The 19,714-nt window shown below is 38.8% G+C and overlaps 1 protein-coding gene across 5 annotated transcripts in view; it reads right to left on the reverse strand.

The window, feature by feature from the left end:
* Positions 1-6: 6 nt before the first annotated feature.
* Positions 7-19,714, reverse strand: part of LOC136415317 (serine/threonine-protein phosphatase 2B catalytic subunit 2-like) — a 33,399-nt gene continuing 13,691 nt past the window's right edge. Inside the window, exons 3-14 of one of the 5 annotated variants that reach the window (XM_066399843.1) lie at positions 18,410-18,534; positions 18,236-18,347; positions 16,951-17,096; positions 10,335-10,474; positions 10,198-10,275; positions 8,443-8,536; positions 8,183-8,390; positions 6,141-6,173; positions 4,328-4,403; positions 4,174-4,271; positions 3,675-3,921; positions 7-3,620 (exon numbers count right to left, since the gene is read on the reverse strand). In XM_066399843.1, coding sequence (XP_066255940.1) covers positions 3,722-3,921; positions 4,174-4,271; positions 4,328-4,403; positions 6,141-6,173; positions 8,183-8,390; positions 8,443-8,536; positions 10,198-10,275; positions 10,335-10,474; positions 16,951-17,096; positions 18,236-18,347; positions 18,410-18,534 — 1,310 coding nt within the window. In that variant the 3' untranslated portion in view covers positions 7-3,620; positions 3,675-3,721. Of the gene's footprint in view, positions 3,621-3,674; positions 3,922-4,173; positions 4,272-4,327; positions 4,413-6,140; positions 6,174-8,182; positions 8,391-8,442; positions 8,537-10,197; positions 10,276-10,334; positions 10,475-16,950; positions 17,097-18,235; positions 18,348-18,409; positions 18,535-19,714 lie in introns of all 5 variants that reach the window. The other 4 variants (XM_066399842.1, XM_066399845.1, XM_066399844.1 and 1 more) reach the window with 4 other exon arrangements.

A 19,714-nucleotide genomic window follows, 5' to 3' on the forward strand; every position in this document is an offset into this window, starting at 1 on the left:
ACAGAATTAAATAAAACAGTTTTCATTTATTTTAGAATTAGTTTATCCATATGTGATATAACACTGATCAAGGTGATTTCACGTTGGCCCACACCCTACAGCTATGACTTAAGAGTACGTTTAATTTAAGAAAACGAAACCTTTCCTTTTGGAAACAAGAAGACAAACTATTTTTGCGCATTTAAAATCGAAATCAGACAAAATCCCAATACTGTGAACGAACACCTTTGAAGTGGGTTTTCCTAGCCGTAAAACAAAATAATCCCGACACAATATAAAGTGGTCCTCGGTGAAATACACATTTTAAAAGGCGAAACCCATAGGTAGGAGCTACTGTATATAAAGACTTCTTATATACAAAGTTGAAATATAATATATACTTTTATAAACTTCACGCGTTGAAAATCCAACTGTCTGGCCTTAAAAACACCCTTAAACGTTAACCGAAAGCCAAGAATCAGTTGGAACTTAAAAATCTGCTGCTGTCGACACCTTTGCCTACCGTACCGCGTCTAAGGGTTCCTTTCCGCACCCCTTTGGAAATTTAAAATAGTTCCTTCAGCGTGTGATTGTCAAAGCCTAAGGTTCATAAGGCACCCCTTTAGCGTGAAACGAGCAAAAGGTATTTCAGGAGAAAGTACTTAAGGGGGGGGGGGGAGGCTTTAATTTGACTGGTGCAGAACAACCCTCAGACAGTGGCAATAAGGGCAAGGGAGCCAATAGATACTTAGCCAATAGGAGAAAGGAGAGTGTGTGATGGTTGGGATGTTATAGCGATTTAAAATTACAGTCAGTTGTGTTTAGATTTGAGGCTAAACGTGAGAGCAGCGACTCAAAAGAAGACTAATTGTGTTGCTGGTCACGTGTCCAGTTTAGTGGAATTGGCAACACTGTTCAAACCTGTTTGGTTCAGGTTCAGGTATGGTAGAAGGTCAATAAAAAATGGATGATGGTGAGTAAGTGGCAGATCTGCAAACGTCACTTGACACTGTACAGCGGGAGGAAATGCACATTTTAGCGGACAACTCTTTTCAAATTATCTGACAACGTCTACAATTATTTGATGGCTCTAGCAGAATGAGCGTTACTGGGAATATCGTCCTTGACCAATCGCGCAAACCGACAGTGACGCAGTGGTAGCAAATTTGAACCGCTCTCACGTTCCGCCAATGGTCCTTACGTTAGAAATCGGAAAATATATCCTACTTTTAACCAATTACATGATTATAAATTTATAATTAGCTTTATCATGAGTTATAATAATACGAATTGAAACCTGGTAGCTATATTATATATTATATTTAAAGTGTACGCGGTGTGCCAAACGACAGTCCGTTTGAACCACCCTGTAGTATATTAAATTTTTAAAATTCTCTCTTCTATCTCGGCAAGCGATCATCGTGTTGTATAAAAGTTTTTTTTTATTAAGGGACGCCATATGAAATTTTTTGATATCTTTCTAAGTGTTTTTCATTTTTTGAGATATTACTAAGTAATAATTAACTATAACTTTATATTTAATTTGTATATAATAATATATTATAGAGAAAATTTACAGAATAAGATTATTAGATACATAATTAATTTAAACACTCGAGCATACAACGGAAAAAGCGTCGATCGTCCGTTCCGCCCATCTGGAGGGCGGACTGGCGGTCGAACGTATCACTCACGCGATCTCGACATCTCCGAGAAATCGACTTCAATTTGGTTTCTAACAAGATTTAAACGATGGTGCAAGAGATTCATTATCGTTATTTAAAAGTGAATAAACATTTACTGATTAACACATAGTTTGTACACTTATATACACATTAGTAGGACTCGAAATGGGCGGAACGATTCATCCGAAGCGCAATCGATCCGCCCAGCAGCCTCTCAGACGAAGAGGAAAATTTGTTTAACCACAATATTTCTTTAAAAATATAAACACAATTTGTACAATAAAACGAAATAATTCAATAAGTACAACACGAGGGGGAGGGTGTGAAGATGGATCCGTGTTAATTCAAGAATTGTTACAATTACGATTAAAATTGTTTAGGAATTTCCGTAACAACTCTCGTCTTGTTTCCAAAACAAACAACAGCAAAAAGGCAATAATCGGAAGTCTCCTAAACGTTAGTTAGTCTTAAACTCCTATAATTATAAATATAAGTTTCACAGTTTTCGAGAAGTATTCAAATAACAGTATAATTAGCCTCTACGATATAAATCTCCTTGCAATTGCCGTTGGGACTGTTTCGGAGGCGATCGGCTCCAAATACGGCCCTGCAAATTGCTTTTCACCCATCAGTCTTGCACGAATCAGCCGATCGCCCCTCAATGTAGGAAAAATGGGAGGAGTGGGAAATTTTTAAATTAACACACGAGTATATGCGACGGATGAACACGAAGTTTATTCAGGCGGACAGGAATAAGAGTCTATGGCACGCTTTTTATTATATCACTCAACACGCATGCGTAACAGCTAAGGCCAGCTCGCCACTGCACATTGCGCTCTGACTGACATATTCCTCTTTAGTTATTTTCAAGCGAAATGTACTTGTTGTTTATTCTTATCACTACAGCTACATGTAGAGTACTCAGGGAAGAAGTTGCTGATATCTACATTTATTTACATTGTTTCTATTAAGGGTTGGGTAGGAGGTGGCTAGTGGCGGGCGAGCTGCGAAGCAAAATTTTGTATTCCAAATTAGCGTGCAATATCTAAGGAATACGAGAAAAAAGATTAAAAATGGCACAATGGAATAATTGCAAAGCTTGCGTCACGAAAAAACGCGAACGAACAGTTTGGCTTTATTTCTCGAAACAATTTTCATTTTATTATATATTCAAGGGATACACAAAAGTGACAATGTTGCGACTGTGCTTTGTCGAATCACCATGTTATCACTACATGGTCGAACGTAAATTGTGATGATGCATTGCGATAATGTAATAGCCCTCGCCCTTTCTGTTTAGTGGTCTTGAAGCGCTGTTTTATTACAACAAGTGTCTGACAAACAATTAAGAAAATCGAGCCGTCTTGCTTCGCAACTCCCACCCTAATCTCCATAATGCAGCTGCAGAGGGTTCTAATACGAAGCAAAATGGGACATCAAAAAGAAAAGATTGTACGTTTTTTCCTTAAGAATTTACCACGAAAATTACATCACCTCCTGCTCATCAATAACCTACGGATAAAGGTCTATTTTGTTTATTTAATTACATATAAGTACTCACAAACATCATAATAATGCGAGCGAAACCTCGGCGAATCAAGTCACGCGCCGACTGTTTCACCATAAAACACGAAAAGTCGGATGTACAACAGTAAATAGAGCGATGAAACCGAATATCATGGAATGCAAACGCTAGAGAAACCAAAGGAGGATGATATTGAGGCAAAACGAGGATAAGAAGAGGACAGCAGAGCTAGAGCAGTGCGAAAGAGCGAGATGGATACAGACCGAAGCATCAGACCAGCTATTTGCTTCCGTTGAGTCTGGACCGGACCTGTCAGCCTACGATGGTGACATAATGTGGTGTGGTGGGGGTTGGTTGATTCCTTGGGAGAGTAGGTGAGGGGGAGAGGCCGTTGCGCTTGATGAACCAATACAGGACCGTCGCGTGGTTTCCTAAAAAAAACTGTTACCGCTCCCTGGAAGTGACTCATTCCCTTGACCGTTTACCTGCAGTAGACAAGCAACTTCGGCCTCTAAGCAACCGATAGCGCAGCTCACGAATGCGCGTTCGTCTGCTGCGTCGTCGGTGACGGCTGCGTCGTGTGATTGGCCTGAGGCGTCGCGCAGCCGGGCTCTTCGGCGGCGGGCGAGGGCGGCGCATCTTTGCGGGGCGGCATCCGCTCATTGATGGCGTCCAGGCCCTTTGCCTCGGCGAAACTCGTGATTTTGTGGTTGGGCGAGAAGCCTTGCAAAGCTGCGTATTGCAAGCATGTACTCATGAATAATGTAAAACAGCGAAACTAATAGAAATGAAAGCCAACTTTGACTGAGAATTGAAAATCCACAAATGCTCTAAGGAGAGTAAGTACGCGGCAAAACTTTTTCGATTTAATTCGTGAAATTTTCATAGCTAACTGAGGAGCTTCACTTTCGGCGTTTTGAATTTATCTGTGTATCACTGGTCAGTCCAAGTTCTCTCAGAAACGAATTTTTCACTGGTACTCACCGTTTTTAAGACTGGTTTTACCGCCCGAAAGGGCTCCTAATGGTAAAGCGCCGGTCGGCGTGAGACCTTTGAGTTGTAGTACAGATTCGCTCTCCTCCCTGTAACATTCAGTATTGAGTAACTTGCGAAGGAAAAATGACAAAGTTCCAACTACCTTAAAACAGAGAATACACGGGCCATTTTGCCGATCGCCCTGATTTTATTGCGGATAACTTCCTTTCGTAAGTTGGCTGCTGCACCTAAAACACATTACGTGCTCCTGTAGGTCTGAATTGGTCTACTTACAAAACAGTAACGTAACATACAAAGAAGCGGACATAGGAATGTTTATAGGAAAATTCACTTTGAAAATTTTCAAAAATTTTGAAACAATTTTCCGAGACTGATCGGCGCACTTCTGCTGCAATCTCACAATGGAAGTGGCATAGCCAGTATTTTCGAGTAATCCTGCTGGAAAATTTATTTGCTTTAGGACTTGCAAGACAAACCACGTCAAAAAATGATCGTTAGCAATTTACAATTATTCTTCCTCGGTCGATACAAAGCAATGAGAAAATTTTACAATAACCATAATTTATAATCAAATCTACAAGCTCCGATACTTAGGTAACGAAACGTCTCGAAGAAGCGCTATCCTGTTTGCACTTTACGTTCTGAACTTTTACCGTTTATCGTTTTCTTCACGAGTTTTCAATTAAAGACTTCCGCGCAACGTTTCACCACCAGATAAAGACACAAAATGTACAAAAGTTTATAAAAAACTTACCGAAATTTAGGTACAAGTGGCACCAACAATATCATCATTGAATGAAGAACAGGCGATTGATCGGTCAGCCACGCAAAGTGTGCGGTAGGCGCAGAAGTATAGAAAAAAACAAAAACAAACGGTGCATATAGAAAACTGTAGCGTTATCAGAACGATGATGTTACAAAAACTAAAGAGAAACTCAGAAACACAAAAGAAAAACTGAGAACCCTCAAGACCCCAAATAAACTTGAGTACTTCGTTTCGGAGACTTTAGGATCTTGAGAGTTGAAAAAACACAAACTGTACAGAAATCAAAACAATACTGGAATCAAAATTCTATTAAAACTGGTTATTGAACGAAACAAAATCAGGCAGAATTCCATTGCCCTCGATAAAGCACAAAAAAATTGAAGCCAAAGGCGCTTTATATGTGAGTACAGACCATTAGAAAACGGGTTAAAAGGGCCGCTAAATTAATTAACTCAAATAATATAAAATCACTACCAAAAATAATTTTTAAAGTGTACACACATTTAGCATGTGGCAACACAAAAAATAATAATTAATACTGATGAGTTGCTTTCACAGGGAGTAACATTAATAATGCCAAATATATTGTTTTATCTTTTTTGAAAAAAGTTCTCTAGGGGCTACTAATAATACATACTGTATAAGAAATTAATGCATCATGCTGTACCACTACTAAAGTATCTAAACAGTAAAAATCCAAGAAAAGGACAAATCAAACTACGATGGAATGGTGGAATTTTGTTTAAAGAAAAAAGTAGGAACTAAAAGTAGGATTCATTTCTTTTTTGGAATTGAATTTTGGCCGGCTTATGTAGAGAGACTTTTATTATAGTTAATCGCGAAGCGTCACTTTAGAGCTGTTATTATTTATTTTTTTTTTTTTGAGTGTCAGGACTACCAGAATTGCCTTAAAAAATGATAAGAAAAATTCGCAAAGATCACAATAGCTGAAGTTGTTAATGGAACTTTTGGCATCAACCTCAATTATTATCGAATTTACTTCTTTAAACGGAGCTTTTTTATGGCAAATTCGGTAGTACCAAATTGGTGAAAAACATCTCCGAAAACGAAAAATCGGCTTTCGCAAAAAAAACTGATTATCGAATGCAGTATTATAGTTTGGTATTAATTATTTGTAATGTTATCGAAACTCCTCTGTTCAAGCTCTGCATGTTCCGTGAAAACTTACCAGGTTTTTTATTAACAATTTTAGCCTGTTTCGCTGTTCGGGTATTGCGATCCAAGCCGAATATAGACGAGAAGAGAAAATAGTGAAAAACAGAAGTGTCAGAATAGGGGAAATATAAAGCAAAATACGGGGTGCTGTTCATTCGTGTGATGTGAGCTAATTTGGGGCTAAAACAAAAGCTGATACGCGCCAAATCTTTTCTTTTCATCAACTTTTGGTCTAACCTCAGCTAATGATTTAATTTTTATAATATAAGAAAGGTGAGAATTTTAGGTGCCGTAGAGATTTATGCAGTGCTTCGAAACAATGTTTTTGAGAGTATAAGACAAGATGCTACTTGGTGGAGTTGAACAAATAACATGTTTAGTAGGACAAAACTAGTTTCTTTTTAAATGAGTAACACTAAGGTGCGTTCTGATTTCTTTCTATATTTGGCAATATTTATTTGATGAACAAAAAGAAAAAAAGAAGTAAAAATAACTGGAAAAAAAATTAATAACTATAACATTTAGGTGCCAAATATTTTGGAATGACAAAAAATTTGGAAACTGCTACTTTTTAACACGTATTTTTTTGAGAAAAAAATACTAGTCCTGGATAGGTTTTATTGAAATCCAGAAGGGGGAGTCGAACGTAATACATGGTCGGTTATCGGCAATGGAGTATGGAAACCAAAAATTCCAAACAACCCAGAGAAGCTTCGGCATATCACGGATAATCCTCAAATCCTTATAAAGTTTTCATTTTTAAACACATGCCATTAAGCTGGAAAATATCCTATAATTAACTTTGATTCGTTTCTGGCATGGGACACGTTGTACACGCGGAATATTTGATTCGACATTTTGTTAAACTTGGCCTTCCATTCCTAACTGAACACGGATATCCCCCAGAAAGGACCTTTTACCGAGAATCATTACTTCAAGATAGAGATCCATAAATTTTGGTAAATGAGAATCTTTTCTGCTAAATGACTAACTGTCCCCTAAAGACTTCACCTAAAACCCCAAGGAGCTATTTACCGAGAAAAATAAAGGCCCATAAATTTCTTGACAATGGTGAATGTAGAATGTTTTGCCGACTAAATTTTTCATTACAGTGCCATCTATAGACCCTCAATTGGACTGTTCAAAGAACTGGCTTCATCTACTGGAACGCTGTTCGTGCCCGTTTTAATCAGGGTCACTTTCTTCGTTTTGAAACTATTTAAAGGATTTTACCGTCTTTAAAAGGCTGAAAAACACATTTGAAAATTCTCCAACGAATATGCCTCAACTTCTGCACCAAACAGAACAATAAGTAACAAAAATAATCATCATAAGGAACTATACAGGCACTCTAATCTACGATTATATGTAAGTCAAAAAAAAGCAGCGCAAATGCAGTGGCGTAACTAGGAACGTGGCCCAAACAGAGAGAGCTACATATTACCAATCCTAGTTGCGCCATCAGCGGCGTTACGATATATTTGACGGTGGGGTATAAGGGAATCTGATCCTTACCATCTATAGTTTGTTCCAAGTAGCATTGAGAGAAACGATAGAGAAAAAAATACGTCTCTGATCAATTGATTTTTTCGACAAAAAATATATATGGGGAGAAAAATAAGCGTGAATTGTTCAAATCGAAAAGTGTGTCTATGATATGTCAATGATGATGATTCAGTCTGAATTTGGTCTGATCTGAGGTAGTTGCTTTATACAGGTATTAAAAACATGTTATTCACTGAAGCTTTATCCTGTTATTTACACATTTAGGTTAGTTCTTATGGGTCTAAAACCTAACAGTCGCAGTTAGTTTCTGAGACTCACCGCTTTACGTCAACCCTAACATAAAACTAATCTGGGAAACTTACGTTCTTTTATCGCTGAAATAAAGAATAATTTTCAACCAAAACAACTACCTCATTGGGGGTGTCAAAGAGTCGTTCAGATTACTAAAGAGCTTCGACAGACCCTTCATTAATCTGGCGACAATGATGTAGTATCCCAAGGGACGTTGCATGAGAAATAACTGAGTGAGGGGTGAAATGGCAGACTCACCTTCTTCGAGGGCGTCGTCGCCGTCGGAGACGAGCTCGTCATCAGAGCAGATGTTGAGCACGTTGACCAGCATTTCGGTGACCTTTTCGCCCACGAAGGGCAGGGACCACGTGAACACGTCCATGAAGTTGGGCAGCCAGTAGGGGTGCTGCGAGTAGTTGAATTGGCGGATGTTCATCACGTTGTTTTCGTATTTTAACACTGCCGCCTGCAGGAAAATCGGACTCGGCAAAGAGTTTTCAACGTTTGGCACCACTCACCTTATTGTTATAAACATCCAGGTAATTAGGTGCGGAAAATATTGTTATTAAGGAAGGAAAACCAGTTGTTTGACTTTTTCTGTACATTCTATATCTGAAAAAGAGAGAAGAGGAGTTTGATGAGGAGAATATTGCTCTTTGAGCGGTGGAAAATTAATAATTATATCGCGATGGTGCCATCGTCACCGTCATCAGACCACTCCGACTGCTTTAAGTGTGCAGATCTGGTGCAGTTCAGCAAGACAAACCCGTTGCTTTATAACATCTGGAAGCGACGATTTTCATCGATTTTGGATCTCATGGAAAGGACTGTAGCCAAATTTTTAGAATTAACAAGCCTTGTCACTGTGCTGGCAACCACTCGGGGATGCATTAATAATGGCGAGCGTTCTTGGAATACAATGTATGGTCGCGCAAGAAGCCCAATGAATTATTTAGGGGCGCAAAGAGAACGTCATAATTATTACAGAACCACTTTGGTCGGCAGATACATTTAGTGCCAAAATGGCCGCCGCTCTCATAAGTAAAAGTGGGTCATTCCGAAATCGTCCCAGCATGGGGAGGAGGGATCTTAGCAATACGTAAGAATTTCCAATTGGGGGAGTGATATTTCCGGCGTTAGAGCCGGAATATTCATATTTGTGCGCGCACCTATTATTATTTAAGCAGATTGCGGGTGTAGAAACCACAAGACGCACTTTAGGAAAAATAATAACAATAATTAAACAAGACGTGCTCGACTTTTTTTTTCGTTATCTAATAATGGAAAGTACGGCGTTAATTGCGTATTTCGAGGTGGAAGTTATAAAACCGCCAATCAGATAGGGCATTGTTAATGAGGTTCGTGTTTCCAAGAGAAAATAACGGGGTTTATCTCGGGATAATTCCTTGTAGGACCCAGCCAAGCTAATCGTTTTTAATCTTTACTATACGTCGTGAAGCAAGGACAAAGATTCTTTGTATCATTCACTATTCTCGTAAATAGTAGCATGAGGTTAACATGGACCCGGGCAGAGATTAACCTTATTTTTTCACAGCACAAGAGCCGAGTCCTGTCCTGACTCGACTCATTAGTGCAAATTAAAATCCCACGAATAACTCGAAATAAGAAAGGGACAGCTTGCGCCCTTATTTCAACCAGGAAGCGCCTATTTAAGCGTAAAGAGGCCCGGCTTAATGACGAACTAAGGGCGACCTTATCCAAACATTCTTCAGACCGTTTCGGGAAACACGAGCTTGACCCTATTCGAGACGCTCACCCGCAAAAGGGGGGAAACTGAAGCATACGAGCTTTGAAGCTACTTGATACACACTGATAAAATAATATACACATGTCAGGCTTTATTCAGAAGAAAACGATACGGCATAAAGGCAGGAGTTTTGAGACTGCACTCGTACGAGTGTCACAAAAATCTATTATGTTTGTCCGAACTTTAAAACGGGGGTTTTCAATTGCACACCCTATTTGGCATTTTATAACGAAGTCAGTGCTCGCAAATGCAAAGTAAAGTGATACGAGTTGTTTTTCTATGGCGGATTGGAGGGAAAATGTAAATATTTCCCCTGCCGCATAAATAAGAATAAAATGGGAAACTGCAGCAGCGGAGCAAAGTGGTTCAAGAATACAACATTGTCGGTCGATATTGTTTGTTTCGATTCCATCGAAATTGCTATACTGTTTGTTCGCGGGGAATATGATTTTCTGCCTTATGAGGGTTCACAAAAAAGAAACATCCCTGAGATCAAAATACTTACCCAGCATCTTGTGCTTCGTGTGCTCTAATTATTGAAAGTAAATTATTGTTTTGAAGGAAGTCACAACAGGCAGCGTAGCTGGAAAAAAAAATACCCGTAAGAAAGTGAATATCGATTTGCATAATTCGGGCTGATACCTGTAAAAATATGAGCAGCCCCTAACCGAGTTATGTGAAAAGTGTTCTGCGTTGTTTTCGTTTCCGAAGTCTTCTAACGGGTCTGACCACAGCAAATCGCACATAGGTCCGAAGGCAGGCGGTTCCTTGTATCGGTCTAACTGCAACAAAACTCTTAAATAAGTAACTTAACTTTTTCTGTGCAAGCAAAGACAACGCCATCTTCTGAGAAAGTCGTCAGTTAACTTGTTGAAAATCAATAAATGGAACCATAGGCGCCGCGGTACCCTTCGCAAGACAAAAAAAGAACTGCTTGCAAGCATATCTTCGCAGATATGTTAGATTTTTCGTTTTATTTACTTTTTTGCGCTCAAATGACAAAGCGGTTTATTTGTTGCAAAGGTAGGGATATACGGTGAGGGACAAAAGTATTGGCACCAGAAGTTTTAATATAAAGTGACTGATTTTGGTACATTAGCAAATAAAACCAGTGAAAAGTAATTTTACTCAAAATTTAGTACATTCAATGCCAGGACTACTAGCTGAAATAATAAAAAGAAAAGGTCTTCATACAAAGTATTAGTTGTAATTAATAATTATGTCTATAACTAAAGCGTGCCAATATTTGTGTCCGTGGATTTCTATAGTTAGTTTACATGTTTGCAATTTATTATTTGTCAGAAAAATCATATAATATTGAATGTAGGGGTAATTATTACTTGAAGATATGAGGTTTAAAATAAATTGCTTCTCATTTATTTTGTTACTTGCTAATGAACCAAAATCGGTCATTTTATATTAAAACTTCTCCAATACTTTTGCTCCTCGCTGTAAATTAGACCTGCGGCTGTAACAAAGTGATAAATCACCGCTTTTCGATCCATATAAAACAATACTGTTAATCGTAAATTGGCCCTAATAAAAGAGAGTTGCGACATTAAAAGGCAATTTCGCTGAATATAATATCCTGTGGGATTAAAATCGCAAAAAACACCAAGAAATTCTATATCGTATGGGACACACCGTAACTAAAATTACGAAATGCGGTGCTCTTATTAGGGAACTCATTGGCACGCTCGCGAAATTACTTTTATTCTATTTTCTCATCTCGCATGCTAATAGTCAAGTGGCTAAACGAATCAAGATAGCTTTAGCTAACAATAATTTCCTAATTAAAGTTACGGACTTAACTAAGTGTAAACACAATACTTGGGGAGGTATCCCGCGCAATATGGCAAAATCTCAACTTCCCCCCTGTCGGGTCACTTCCCTCACGAACCGGGTTCAGTTTCCCTAAATTCAGTGCAGTCCCCGTTTAAATTAACTCGGCTGCACATGATAAATGGCTTAGTTTCATTACGTGGTCTCGGACATGCAGATTTACATGGGAGCTAACCTGATTTGTGGGCCCGGCTTAAACTTGCGATATTCCGCAAAAACAGAGATTTAATTATCGCGGCGTGTGTGTACGAAGATCATTTTTAACTATTTATATTATATTTGCATCATGTTTTCATCCGATTTAACCACGGAAAGGCTGATTTGAAACATTTTCTATAGGAGTGCGATGTTTGAAGATTCATTCCTGCCAAATCGATTGATTATTTTGGGGCGGCTTCAGCGGCGGAAATGTGAGTCACAGTTAGAGGTGCGTAGATTTTTTGACAATATGGCGAATGTAAGCATATATGTACAGGTTCAACTGGATTTCACGAGGTTTACTTGAATGTCGATTTTATGCTCGTCTAGGAGTTCCACGGTCCACATAAAGCTTTACAAAGGTCGTAATCAAATTTTGCTGGGGCTCAATCCGTTGCTCCAATATAAACCACAATATTCCACGTTTGACTTCCCATAACCGACCGACGTTGTTACTTGTTGTGGACGCAATTTTAGGCAAATCTACGCAGAGACCGTAAAGCTATAACCGCACCCCAGTATTGTGGACAATAACGTTTCTGGGTTTAGTGCCTTTCGGCCATTTTGCAATTTGTATTTTATTCAACGCCGTTTTATTTTAGCGTTGCAGTGGAGAATTTAAAGCGACGGCAACGCCGCTATAGGCCATATAAACAGAGATAAAAAGGGAAATGACGGGCGTTCATTGAACGAATTTTAAAATTTGAAACAACTATAATAATAATGATCACTGAAGGCGGGTGGGTTTGTTAAATCAGCATTTATTTATGAAAAAACTGGCAATAAAAATAAACAGATAAGTAACCACAGAATTATTGACCACGTCCGCTGACTATGGGAATTCCCACTACAATTAGATCTGTGCCCATGTTTCAGGTGCACTTTCCCAGTAAAACAACAAACATTTCTAGCCCTTAAATTATCTCCACTTGTATTTTTTCCTCGGGAAATCATCGGGTACGTCATTCAATCACAGACCTTAATTGCAATCATTGGCATGTTGCACAGAACAAAACTCCCTGAGTAAAACAATGAAGCGCAATTTAGGGCTTTTCAACGAAGAGAAGGTTTGTTTCCACAATCCCTTTTCCAGATCCGATTAGGCAATTATGGAATTTCGGCCTTGGTCCTGATTAGCAATTTGCATGCTCGGTCTTAATGAAAGTACTTTCGATGGTTTAAATTGGAAAGGGCTTTTTCGTCGATGGCAAAAATGAATAACTTCTCACACTCGACTTTTCTACTGGGGTTTCGCCTAAAGTTTGCGTCTGGGGAGACGAGCAAAAGCCTCTTGACGATTTGAATTATTGATACCGTGTACCGCTGCATCTTGTATGAGGAGATGCGCGCCTCGGCCCTTTATGTTTTATGTAATATTCAGGACGTTTATTAAGTTTTATTCAGGGCTTCCGATATTTCACTTTTTTCTCTCCTAGGCACTGTTTCTTATGCTGCTGGCAATACAGTAATACTTGTATTTTTGATAAACACCAACTCTTTGATAAAAGATGCACAGATCAACTTAAGATAACGCCCTACAGGTGTCGTTCAAATAAATTATAGAACTTACTTGCTGGTATATTTTTAGTGTTATGTGGATGTTCTGCTGCCGGTAAAAACCACATCTACAAAGTCATGTCGTTTACGACTTTAGAAAGAATCGCTTCCAGTCACGTAAGGCAATTCAATTTTATCCGTTTAATATTCAGTTTTTAAATGGCGAACGTCTTCTCCAGAGTTCATATTGGAACATTGGCCTTATGACACTAAGGTTGCGGTGTTTACCAACTCCGAGACGACGTACTAAATGTTTATGTTTCGAGCGGCTCTCGTCAAATTTCCATATTTTAACTACTAATAAGCAGACGAGGGTTTGGAATTTTACAATTAAAAAATCTCAAAGTTACGTTGTGCACATATCGACCTCAGAAAGTCTTTCACGTCATCCAAACTAAACTTTTCTCGACGCCTATATCCGACTCCGTTCCCCGCCGCCTGTATCCGGATCTGGTGCTTAATAACTTTAATCTCGTTCGTAAGTGTTCCAAGCCAGACAAATGGCTTTCCAGACTGCGAGTCTAACGAACTATGCAACCTAAATGCTTCATTAGAGGGATCGATTTTCACGGTGACGGCCCTGTTTTATAGGTTGTGGCTCGAAAAAAATTAGAGAGTTCTTGTTACGCGAAAACTCCCCTATTTTATTAGTTTTTATTTATGTCTCCTAAAAACGGATTTTTTATCCAAACGCCTCTTTGTAGATTATTGAATATTACGAATCTACTTTTATTAAGGGCTCAGACGAGAGCCCTTACTAACGTTTCGGTAACAAATTCTCCCGAGCTAGTTATTGAAGTGTAGCAAATTACAGATTTAGAAGAAAGCACCGATCGATTTTTTTCTCTGTACGCTGTTATGATGACACATAAGATGGCTATATAAAAACGAATGCAAATAATAGAAAAGTAAGTTTTTATCGTCTTAAGATATAGTTATGTGACATATAATGTGTGCCCCCGGCATTAGTTTTCTTGTGCTTCCATTGAGACGAGGTTTTGCTGTAAAAATTTCGTAGTTTATGGAGTAATTAAAGCGACACAATAGAGCCAGTATCGCAAATAACACTGTGAGACCATTTAAATTTCATATCTAGCCAGCTGTGGGATTTTACACAAGAGAAATAGACGATAAAAGGTAGGTCGTAGCTTGATCATATGCCGCAAAATGACGTTAAAATGTATTTTTGATAAAGGAGTCGAGTGAGGTTATGTTGCTTTATTTACTTTTATCGACGTGCGTTCTTTTCTCCAACAAACCTCACAGTTAACTAGATATGAAATTTAAATGATCTCTCTGTACTTCCAGTCAAAGGTGTGTCGATTTTTTTGACAGTATGCCGAACGTAGCTTTCAATTGGATTTCCAATACATTATCCGAATGCAAGGCCATCTATCAACAGTCAGTTGAAGAATTCACGAATCGGCGCGTTCCAGTAGATAAATCGGCCCCGTACCACTTCACCCGGAGAATTAACGCCATTGGGAATATAGGAGAATGTTGAAGCAAAATTTAAATGTTATGCGACTTTTGAATTTACTAGTTTAAAAGCGTGTTTTCAACCACCGGCACATTATTGAAGATGGGGTCACGTGATATGCAATACGTGTCCCCGGTATTAAATTTCTTGTGCTTTCAGTGGGACGAGGTTTTGCTATAAAAGTTTCCCAGTTTATGGAGTAATTAAAACGAGACAATAGAGCCGCGCACCCCTTAAACGTCGCCCTTTATGGGCGAGCGTTCTTTCGTATTGCGCTTCAAACTTTCATACGACTTTGCTTTGGCATTTAATACCGTGACATTGTATGCTGGAAATGATTTCTTCCTGTGTTGATTTCATCCAATCTTAACGCGACAACCGAAGTGAAAAAAATCTATTATGTTGTAACGACTTTTTAATCCGGGCAGCTCTACTTTACCCTGCGGCCTGTAACAACACAACGTGAAAAATGAGGATCGGCATGAAGGGAAAATTGATGATGGAACATGCCGCTATGGTCCATTTGACGCGATTTATCTGACGAATGAATTTTAAGATAAATAAAGACGACGGGAGATTATTCACTCTTCCAAGTTTCAGTAATACGAGGCGACTTTTATGAGTTGGCTCGAAATGTGTTTGTCGGCCGATCAATCATTCGTCACGTTTAAAGTTTAACCGACCTCCCGAAGTCCAAAATAATGAGCCATGTCAGGGGCGATAATCCTCAGATTAACTGCCGCTTAATGAGGCTCAACAGGAAGAGTCCTGCTGGGTGATAAATGAACCGATCCGAATGTACTTCGATGTTGCAGGTAAAACAATCAGAGTGACGTAGGGATGGGAGTTTTTCAATAAGCCCAATCACCTTTGATTATTATTAATCGTAAGGAGGAGCAAAATAAAAAAAATAACGTAATATACAGGGGTTTCCACGCACTAGGCAATAAAAAACGTAATGATAACTGTGAAATAAACCCCTAACTGCAATACCCCCCAAATAAACTACGTAAGCTTCGGACTTTGCAGGAGATGATATCGAACTCCAGAGGAACTGCATAGCTTGATAACCTTAAAACTTTCAGCTGGGAGTAGCAATAAGTGTTTGTTTTATTTGTTTACGTTTTATAGAAATTCCTATTCAAAGAAAGAACGTTCCACAGCAAGTAGCCGCAGAAAAGGAGGTCAAACGGTGTTTTTGCTAAAGTAAGTTTAGGTGTTTAAAGATCATGAAATTTCCTACGTAGTTTTCCACGATTTTCCTTTAAGAATACAGAAAATACCTTCCAATTTAAATGAAATTATGGAAAGATTATAATGGTCGCACTAAGTACATTTCCAATATGTTCAATAAGGGCTACAACATCATCCCCCCATGAAAGCGCTCAAAGATCGATTTCGACCCTAAACACACAGCCCATTTTTCCATTTAGCCCTTTACGTGTTGACCACCGTCAAAAGCTCTTTATTATCGAAACTTCAATTGGATAGTGAAACGACTTTTCAATCAATATTCTTCCAGAGAAACTCTAGAAATTGTTGCATTAAAATGATTTCTGTATTTGCACAAACATCGTAAAGCTAAAGGTCGGTTTAAGACTGGGAAGGAAACTCCTTCCCATGGACTATCAAGAAAATAGGGGTTATTTCTGGTTTTGCGGTTTTTGTGGCCCAATGTGGGACGATCGATTAACGACGTATTGTTGCAATGGTTCGATTATGTTGACTAAATTGGACTTCACAACCTAATTCGATATATAAAAAAATCAATTTCTCCCCTATATCGTAAGATTCATTAATAAATTTCCAATCTTCCGGATGGGAAAATGAGTCGAAACGAGGACCGTAAAGCAATTTTCTCGTCCAAAGAATATTATTGCAGCAGGAACGTTTTTCGCTGTTGGAAATCTGGCGTTAATGAGAAAACTAAGGAAATTTTAGCATTTATAGTATTAGTATGTACATAAATACATACATAAGCCAGTTTCTTGGCTTTTTTCTTGTGGTTAGTCTTAACCTTGCGTTTTTTGAAGACCAATGCAAAAAAATTCGTACCGTGTTATGCCAGTGACCTTTAGAGTCCAGCGGGGTCGGGCACGGATATTGAAGATGGACACTACCGTTCGTCTTCCATATTTGTTTATTTGTCGCAGCATTTATCGTAAAACATAGAAAACTTACCCTTCGTATATCATCTAGATTGTGAATCTCTGGCGACAGTCCTCCATGGACACACAGGAACTGTTGGTTCATGAGCGCCGCTAAGGGCAGGCAGTCGAACGCCTCCATGCAGGCGTCGTATACTCGTTCCGAGTATTTTATTTTACCTATATAGAATAAAACATATTGTCAGGAAGGATTTCTGCATCCCGAAAATGTGTGTGTATTATTAATTCACGGGACGACAAAATCTGGAACGGAAGGCGAGAAATCCCGTCCGGATTTCGCGATAAATCAATGGGCGAAACGGGCCCGTTCATTTAAATAAAGTACATCGACAGGGCCGGATCGATATACGCCGTTTCGGGGGATGCGAAATGTGAATAATCCAGATTTACCGCTTGTCACTGCATATGGGCTTTTTCCAGGCAGAGATTTTAATTACTGCACGACTTGGAAGGAGCTTCGTTGCGGTAAAATTGCGGGGAAAAAGGTTCGACATTTTTTTTTTCTCCACGCTACATTTACTTAACAAGCTCCCCCCTACCTATTTGTCTTAGCTTCTTCGTGAATAGTGAAAATATATTGTAGACCACGTTCGCTTCTCGTTTACCACCCAAAAAACCTATTTTTGGCCATCAACTTGAAACTACTTAAAACGTCTTTAAAACGTTCGTTTGGTGTTCGAGACGGATGCTCTTCGATTTAAAAATCTAAGAGTAAAATCTTTCAATGTCTAGAACCTCAACCACGAAAACAAACTTTTTCCATCATAAAAACTGGCCTGAGAAACTCAGAAATTTAAGTTGGAATAACATCAAAATGGACAGAAATCGGTCTTTTTTGTTCAGCAACAAGTTTGCAGATGTAAATTATCCCTTCAGCTACTTCCAAGGTCTTTTTTTAGCTCGAGGTTCTCATTGATAAAAGTCCCTTTTCTTCGAGAACATTGGCCTGAATTAGGAAGTAACCGTCCCAGTTATTGGGGACTACTTTGACTATTGTTCTCCGATTTGAAAGAGCTTTTGTGCATATTACTGATTCGGATTTATCTTAACAAAAAAGCGGAAAAATCGCTGCGTCAACGAGCGAGAAAATTTAATTGCCTTCGACGACTTAACGAACTCTCAAACTTTCCAATAATTAGACTCTGAAACAAGTCCCGAAACTTCAGGATTCCAATCTAACTTTCGCTTGCTGCCGTCGATTTGCGATTCGAAATGTTGTGAGATGTATCTTTAATTGTTTCGCATGTTTAATTAGTGTAATTACTCCTGTGACAAGCTTCGAGAGAAGTTATACTTACATTCTTGTTTGAATGTGAAATATTCTGTGAGATGCCGACACTCGTGGTTCCCTCGTAACAGAAATAATGTGGTCGGGTAACACAGCTTTAAAGCCCACAGGTACAGTACACACTGGAAATTGAAAGAAACAAAAAATGCATGACTTTCCGTTTGTGTTAGGAATGAAGACTCACCTCTATGCTAAAATAGCCTCTATCAACGTAATCACCAAGAAAAAGGTACTTTGTACTAGCAGGAGGTCCCCCCACTTCGAATAATTTCATAAGATCATAAAACTGACCGTGTATATCTCCACAAACTGAAAAAAAAGAAAGCCGCATTAATCATAATATGCAGTGGTACATATCGAACTATACACGCACTTTATTTGAAAGTTTGTCCGAACTCCATGTATACTAATTAGAATAAGCATGTGATAAATTTGCATATTTTCAAACAAGTTTCTTACGATATTCGTGCATGAAATCGTATTTCTCCCTGTTAATTTCGTGATTAAACGCAATTTAATCCCAAACTTGGTTATTGCAGCCAACTCGGATTTAATAAGTAGCTGTGAGGGTAGGGAAAAGTGTGAGTAGATAATAATTGTGGTCACATTTTGATTGTTCTAATTGTTGTGCAGATTTTTGCCTTAAATTTGAGGTACGTTTTCGTCGGCAGTCCTTTATTGCCGAGTCGAGTCTGTGTCTTACGGACGCATGGGACAATTCACAGATACACTCAGCTAAAATCGATCAAATATACTTAAGGGGGTTTAAAAGACCATTAGTACGAAATTTCACGGGTTTAGAACGGTTTCGAAAATAATTTTTTTGTGTAAAAGTTGATCTCACAAGAGGCGAGTAACTCCAAACTAGTTGTAAATCCGAAACTTGTCTAGAAAATAGAGCTTTAAAAAGGGAAAATCGAGCTACAAAACAAAGTAATTCAACTTGGCCCTGGTGACCGCAAATTGAATTAGACGTACGTTTCCTGGTGCATTTTCTGAATTGTAAATTTTACTATTGCATTTTGTAACAAAACTTGATAGGAGTTTTCAATGCCTCACGTGGGAGGATGCAAAGGACACTATGATTTTTTAATATCACATTCATGCCCTCAAAAGGGCTTTTTGACATCTCGGACGTGTTCAAATGTTGATCAAACACTAATCTTTTCTTTTTTTTTTAAGATAAAGGCAAAAGAAATCATCGTCGTTTTACGGTCCGCCTATCTAATTCCTTCAAGATCGAAAGTGACACAACAAGCCAGGGTAGCAAACCGAGCAAAAGATAACGCGAGTCCAGAAATAATAAGAGACGAGGGTTTGCTTTTCATGTTTATTTGAGACGAAACTCAGGGGAAAACGAAAAACCGACTGTCTTCAAACGAGCGGGTCTTTTCCCAGAGGGGTCTTGGGGGGGGTCCATTTCGCCGAATTGCCCCTTTCGATACATCTTTATGGTTCAAACTGGGGGTGGAATTCTCCTATTCGCCCT

This window comes from Euwallacea similis, chromosome 20, assembly GCF_039881205.1.
Source record: "Euwallacea similis isolate ESF13 chromosome 20, ESF131.1, whole genome shotgun sequence".
Taxonomy (NCBI): Eukaryota; Metazoa; Arthropoda; class Insecta; order Coleoptera; family Curculionidae; genus Euwallacea; species Euwallacea similis.